At 33.1% G+C, this 6,891-nt stretch overlaps 2 protein-coding genes across 2 annotated transcripts; both read right to left on the bottom strand.

Moving 5' to 3' along the window:
- Positions 4,153–5,055, bottom strand: LOC107633497. Its single transcript, XM_016337116.1, has 3 exons — positions 4,835–5,055; positions 4,521–4,774; positions 4,153–4,337 (listed from the first exon to the last, which is right to left on the bottom strand). Exons 1-3 carry the CDS (start codon positions 5,053–5,055, stop codon positions 4,153–4,155), a joined length of 660 nt encoding a protein of 219 aa, XP_016192602.1.
- LOC107633496 lies at positions 5,463–5,873 on the bottom strand. The gene has a single exon (XM_016337115.1). It carries the CDS (start codon positions 5,871–5,873, stop codon positions 5,463–5,465), a length of 411 nt encoding a protein of 136 aa, XP_016192601.1.

The following is a 6,891-nucleotide window of genomic DNA, read 5'->3' as shown; positions in this document are numbered from 1 at the left end:
TAATTTAAAAAAAAAAAAATAAAAGATCTATAAGCATATAAATGAAAGAGCAGGTTGGGTACTTTTTTTTTCCTTACTCTACAATTTTTTGCCTTTAAGCAAGTTGTGATCATCAATGCTTTTTAATAGGCAACAACTCAAATTGATGATGACAAAAACATCTTTTTATTATAAAGATGTTTTATTTAAAAGTGTGATTTATTTATTTAGTCACACTTTAAATAAAAACAATACTTTTATAAATATTAAAATTTAATCATCCAATCTATCATTCAAAGGTTAAAAAAAAAATTTTCACATAAAAACAATTATAAAGTCTTCATTGTAATATCCACCTTCTTAATAACCTATGTATAATCTGAAGTAAGCAATAAACATGGTATAAAATAAGATAAACAGATGATATAGGTTAAATGAATCAGATGGTCAAAGAAAGTAAACTGTGCACACAAATAACAAATAAGGCAATATATTAAGTTGCTAGAATGAATCACCAAAAAAACAAAGATTAAATTATTTTGTTTGCAAAAGAGTAAAAGTACATCGGATTGATTGTTGTATTATGTCAATAGGAAATTTAAGCAACATGAATTAACGCTAAAAAATAGAAATGAAAGTAACCAAATCAAAAGAAATCTCATTAGGAGAAGATAATCATAACAATCACATGCAATTACTGTGAGAAAAAAAAAAGAAACGCATTTATTAAAAGACAATATTAGCAAAATAGCAACTGCATGATTTGACTGGTGGTAGTTAGCTTCACATTTAAAAGATAGCTGACAGCATAATCATTCAGAAGAAATAAACGTAAAAACAATTAGAATAGATAAACAAAACATTAAACTGGACGGAAGATTTATATACATAGAAGGAGAAACTAAATGAAAAAGCATGTAGAAAATAGTATTTTAAGTAAAACCGAAAATGAGCCAATCAAAGTAAGCATTATGCAAAAGAGTGAAAGATAAACATATATTCATAATAGAAAATGTATATACACAAGGAAACATTGTATTCATTGCAGTTGACATGGTTAATATTGTCTTAATAAAAAAAAGAGAAAATAATAGACCATTACATAAAAAAAAAATTAGACGCGACAAAAGAGACAACATGAAATAGTAAAGATAACATAAACAATAAGGCAAAAAACATTACATCAAATAATAAGTGCAAATATCACTAAAATCTGCGATAGCCATAAACAACTTTGAAATCAACAACAGATTGCCATCGCATGCTACCAGCATATTTTCGAATCCATTCAATCGTTGATATACTACAAAAATGAATCAAAGAAAAAGGCCTCCCATAAGACGGATTGAAGAAATCAACATCTCGAATGGAATGAATCATGCCAATTAGGTGAGATCCCAACAAGATTGCTCCAATGTTGATAGTTGCAACATGCAACCCATACCTTGAAGAACACTATAAACAATCAGCACTGAATGCCAAAACAAGATTCTCAACACATGCTGAATTAATAAGCTCAATCTTATCCCAAGAATTCCTTGCAATGGAATAACAAACAACAGAGAAGGGTTTCTTGAATAATCTGCCCACACTATTTAGTATTTACCCAAAAAATTGTGTTATCATACACAACATATTGATCAGAAATCCTATCAACAAACAAGGGTGTGTGACGAGGATCACTCCAGTGAAAACTCCTCGAATCATATACATGCATATCATACCCCTTAGTTAGTAAGCTACTCTTTATCAAACAAACAAAGTGATAATCATAGTTTTGAATACATGCAACATAAGCATACACCGAAAAGCCAGGACGGTGATTTAGGGGAAAACCAACAAATCTAGGATCGACGACCTCATTCAGAAGAGCAGAAAATGGCTTCCATACTAACAACAACGGATGACCTTGGGCAGAACCAAAAAGCGAGAACCACTGACATTCAACGGGATTGGCCAAAGGGATCTCGCTGCGAGTTTGTAGATCATATAAAGAAAGCCTACCATGATCGTCATCATTCAGTGGATTATGAAGGTGGATGACAACTGCATCACCTCCCTTGATAACATAATACTGGCACATATTTTCTTCAAGAGTAAGAAAGTGGTACCAATCTCTAGACATGCATCTTCCTCTCGCTATGGTTGCACCGTCAGATAGTAAAAAGATCTTCAATATAATATCCGTTGGAAGAACACGGACCACATTATCAAAATCAGTAGGAATAACCATCGATGAGTTTCCTATGTTGATGTCAGGAATGTTTAATAGAGAACTAGTACTGGAAGAAGATGCACTTCCATCGGAACATTTGTTACCGGAAAATGTCAAAGGGATTTTTTGTGATGACGAAGAATGAGACATAATAGGAGGATAATTTTTGGGTATGTGAAAAAGAGAAAAAACAACTGGGGTATTCTTTTCTGTGTTGGAAGACAAGTTTGGAGAAAGAAAAACTGTAGGCTTTAGACAAATAATCTGAACAAAGATGAGAGACTCTAACAACACTGATGAAGAATGCTAGGTAAACAATGACTATTTTGAACAACATGAACAATCACCAATCAAATAAAAATACACTACACCCTAATTTAATGCTACTAATTAAATTTATGGTTAATTTACTCTTTTAACCCTATTAATTTACATTATTCACACATTGTTAAAAAATGTTGTTGGTTACCTATACTTTTCCAAAAAAAATACACGGAGACAATCATTTCAACGTGTAGTTAAGGCCATAAATAGTGAAACGCAACCAAACTTTGAAAAATGAGCAACAGTAGTTCTGCCTTTCGTTTTCCAAGGTAGTAAAAAAAAAGTGGAAACTCAGGTGTAGTCGAATTTATGTGAAGTTGATACCTGAGAGTCGTTAGATAATTTAACTGATTTGACTAAATTTCCATCTAACGAGTCTCATATATCAACTTCACGTGAAGTCGATTTCACCTGAGTTTTCACAAAAAAAAATAATTTAAATATAGAGAAACAGTTTACCAAAAAAAGACCCGAGAAAATTTTAATAAATGCTTTTAAAAAGATGAGTTAATTATTAAATAAAAACAAAAATTTTATAATAATTGTGAGCATACTTTGGGGCATGAAAAAACAATATAGCTATGCATCAAGATGTTAAATAATTTATGAATCTAAGATATCAAAGCGCGACTATAGCCTATACTCTAAAAACGATAGATTTCAATATGCTCACAATAAAAAAATTATTACACTTTACCAAAGCCTACAAACCATCACATTGAAGTCAGTCGACATAACCAAAGTAGTTTATGGGAAAAATAATGCCACACATCGTTTTCAATATCTTGGGATAAGCATTGTAAAATTACTTAATATAAAGAAGAACATATTTAACTTTTATAGTTAACGACAAGCATTATAAAATAGCTATATGTGTTCAATAAAACCCCTAGTAGAAATATGGATGGAGTCTCACTTGGTAAAGAGAGTTGTAGATTCGTAAAAAAGAAGAGGAGCATTGACTCTTTCTATGATGTTATTAGTCAAGAAGAGCTAATCCTGCAATCTTTCTAAAGCAAGAAGCGAGAAACTTGACTTTGAGAAAGTGAGAAAGAAGGTGCTTGTTGCCGCTTTCTTTTTTTTTAGTAAGTAAACTTCTTTTGTTTTATAAGGTGAAAGGTTTCTATTTTTATAATTATTATAGCGTTAGCGCTTTAGTTTTCAATAAGTTTAGGCTTGACTAATAACATAGAAATTTGGAATCAGGGTGCGCAGGTTTGGAACCCTATACAAAGGGCCTTTCCTTTCAAATGAAAACTGCCTCTTCCTGCTACGAAGGCCTTGCACGAAACCAACCCCCCACCCCCGACCCAATATCTTTCAATTGTATATGTTACTGCCTATTTTGAAGTTGGGCATTTCTTTGGAGAAATTGATGGTATGGTGCAAAATCTTCCTCTCCCAACTGAGGTTGTGATAAGCCATTTTTCGACATCGTCATACTCTAACCCTTGAGAAAAATTTCCTGCATAAGTGTCTCTTTCATCTTCAACAATCATATTATGCAATATATTACAAGCTCTTATTATGTTTGCAAGCTTCTTCTTTTCCCAAAAGCGCATTGGACCACGTATAATTGCAAAGTGTGCTTGCAACACTTCGAATGCTCGCTCTACATCTTTTCTTTTCCCTTCTTAATATTGTGCAAATAACTTGCGTTTCTCCCCTTGTGGCTTTGAGATTGATTTGACAAATGTGGCCCATTCAGAATAAATACCATATGCTAAATAGTATCCCATAGTATAATTATTACCATTAATAGTATAATTTACCTCCGGAGCACGGTCATTTAGAATATCAACGAACACTGGTGAATGATCTAATACATTGATATCGTTATTTGAACAAAAAACTCCAAAAAACGCATGCCATATCCAAAGGTTTGAAGATGTTACAACTTCAAGTACTATGGTTGCAACCCCACGGTAACCACTCATCATGTACATACCTTTCCACGCCTTTGGACAATTTTTCTATTGCCAATGCATGCAGTCAATGCTACCTAACATGCCAGGAAAGCCACAACCCTCCACCATTTGTAGCAGGTGTCGTACATCATTTGAATTTGATTTTCGCAAGTATTCATCCTCGAACACCGAAATGACACCTTCAACAAATTTTTCCAAGAATTTAAATGTAGTTCTCTCGCCTATGCGCACATAATAATCAACAGCATCAGCTGCTACGCCATATGCTAATATCTGTATCTCATTTTTGGAGTGGTGACAGGCCTCTTTTTCCAGTTTCACCGACCCTCTGTTGGAAATATGGATAGACATTTGAGAGAGCGTCTACTAGAAAATGTCAGCATTATACATCGGCTCATCTGCAAAGTAATCTTGAAAAAGGCGATCATGTCCTGCTTCTCGATCTTTGTTGATCCATCTACGAGGATTTGGGATAGAGCTTCTATCGATATCTTCTTCTGAATAATCGAATAAACACTCATAGATCCAATTATCCATGAGTGTATTATCTCGCCATCTTCTTTTACCATACAAAGCCTCATTAAACATATCATCAAAATTTCTAGCCATATCTTGAAATGTATTTTTTAGTATTCTTTTGAGATGAGAAACTAGAGTTGAAATGGAATTGTTGAATCATTGATAGGTGATATTTATAAATATGTCCACAACAAGTAGCTACTTCTCAACGGCTAGTTTTGCAACGGCTACTTTAACGACTAGTTTTTTCTTGTCTAAGTTTAAAACGGCTAGTTTTGCACGCAGTGGCTACTTAACGGCTAGTTTGTTTTTGTCTAAGTTTAAAACAACTAGTTTTGCAATGGTCACTTTCTTAAACATTAACGGCACAATAATATTGACTAATTTGAAAAGTTACATCACAAATGAATAAAACAGACTACATCACATACCAGTAATATGCAATAAAAATAAAACATACTACTTAACTCTACGAATACAAGGAACCATTAAGTAAACTACTTATTGATTATTTTCTCACATGCAATCTCATGAAGCGCTCGTCGTTTTTCACTCATTGTAGATGTATCAACATTAAGTATTTGCATATCCATTTCTCTTTCTTTTTTCTTATTCATTAGTTCCTTTTCTCTAACATTCTTAATATCATCCATGAGAGATAATTTCTTAATAACTGATGATTTTCTTTTGCCAAGCTCTTCAGACATTTGTGCTTTTTTATTACCTTTTCTCTTGCTCTTTTTTGTTCCTTGTGGGCAAACGGGAGAGTCCACACCAGTTTTGTCAGCCAATGGTGTTTCTGGATTTGATGATGATGAGTATGCTCCAGTTGCACTAACCTTGGTTCTCTTTGAGCCTCCACTTTGTGTAGGTAGTTGGCTTCTCCATTTTTTCTCCAAACGAAGCATATTCCAATGCCTCTTAAAAGTGAATTTTTGACCATAATTTGTGGAATAAAGTTTACAGGCCAACTCCTTTATATCATCAACATTCGAACCACTCTTTATGTTTTGACTAACTTGATCGTAGCAACCAGCAAATTATGCAACAACCTTGTTGATCTTATACCATCGTTTTTACATGCAACTGCCCCCTTTTTATGTCGGAGCTGAATTTCACACAATATCTGTGAATTCGACTCCAAATATTTCGCCCTTTTGGTAAGTACCAACTATAGAGTCGGTTGAAACATTCAACCATGCACTGATCAACGTCTCATCCTCTTCCCATTTTCAATGTTATCATTAAGGTCGATAGCATCTAATCAACGAGGGTTGGCAAAATTTGAATATTGCGAATTTGGACTAGATTGTATCAGAGTATGAAGGGATAGGTTAGAAGAGCCACCAACACCAGATGAGCTATGTCTCCATGCACTGAATTGAGTTAAAAACGGCAAGGATGTTGGAATAATATTTCCGATAGAAGGGTTAAATATGGATAAAAATGGAAAATGTGGTGTTTGTGAATTTTGATTTTGTGGCTGGTAGATAGGAAATTGATTATTATATGGAGCTTGCAAATTGAAATTAGGAAGATTTTATGGATTTGAATTTTGAAATGTATTTGGTAGTGTGAAGTTTTGATTTGGAATTTGAGAGTTTGAAGTTTGAGATTGTTGGGTATTTGGAGTTTGAGAAAAATTTTGTAAGTAATTGAAAAAAGAGCGGAGATAGTTTGGATCTATTTTTTCGAACAAAAAAAAAATATCAATAGAACTTTAGATTTCGTAAACTTTGAAAGAAGATGAAGAAGAGTAGAAGAAAGTGTGAGAATAGAAGTGTATATAAGTAGTATATATAGAATAAAAAAATATTAATTTATTAACAGTAACGGTAACATAGTAACGGACTAACGGCTAGCTTTCAATGGCTAGTTTTGCAACAGTTAGTTTTGTAATGTGGTTAACATTTCAAATTTTATAAA

The sequence above is a fragment of the Arachis ipaensis genome, chromosome B03 (genome assembly GCF_000816755.2).
Source record: "Arachis ipaensis cultivar K30076 chromosome B03, Araip1.1, whole genome shotgun sequence".
Lineage (NCBI taxonomy): Eukaryota > Viridiplantae > Streptophyta > Magnoliopsida > Fabales > Fabaceae > Arachis > Arachis ipaensis.
Note: the sequence above shows the minus strand (reverse complement) of the source record. Positions and strands in the feature narration are given on the sequence as shown.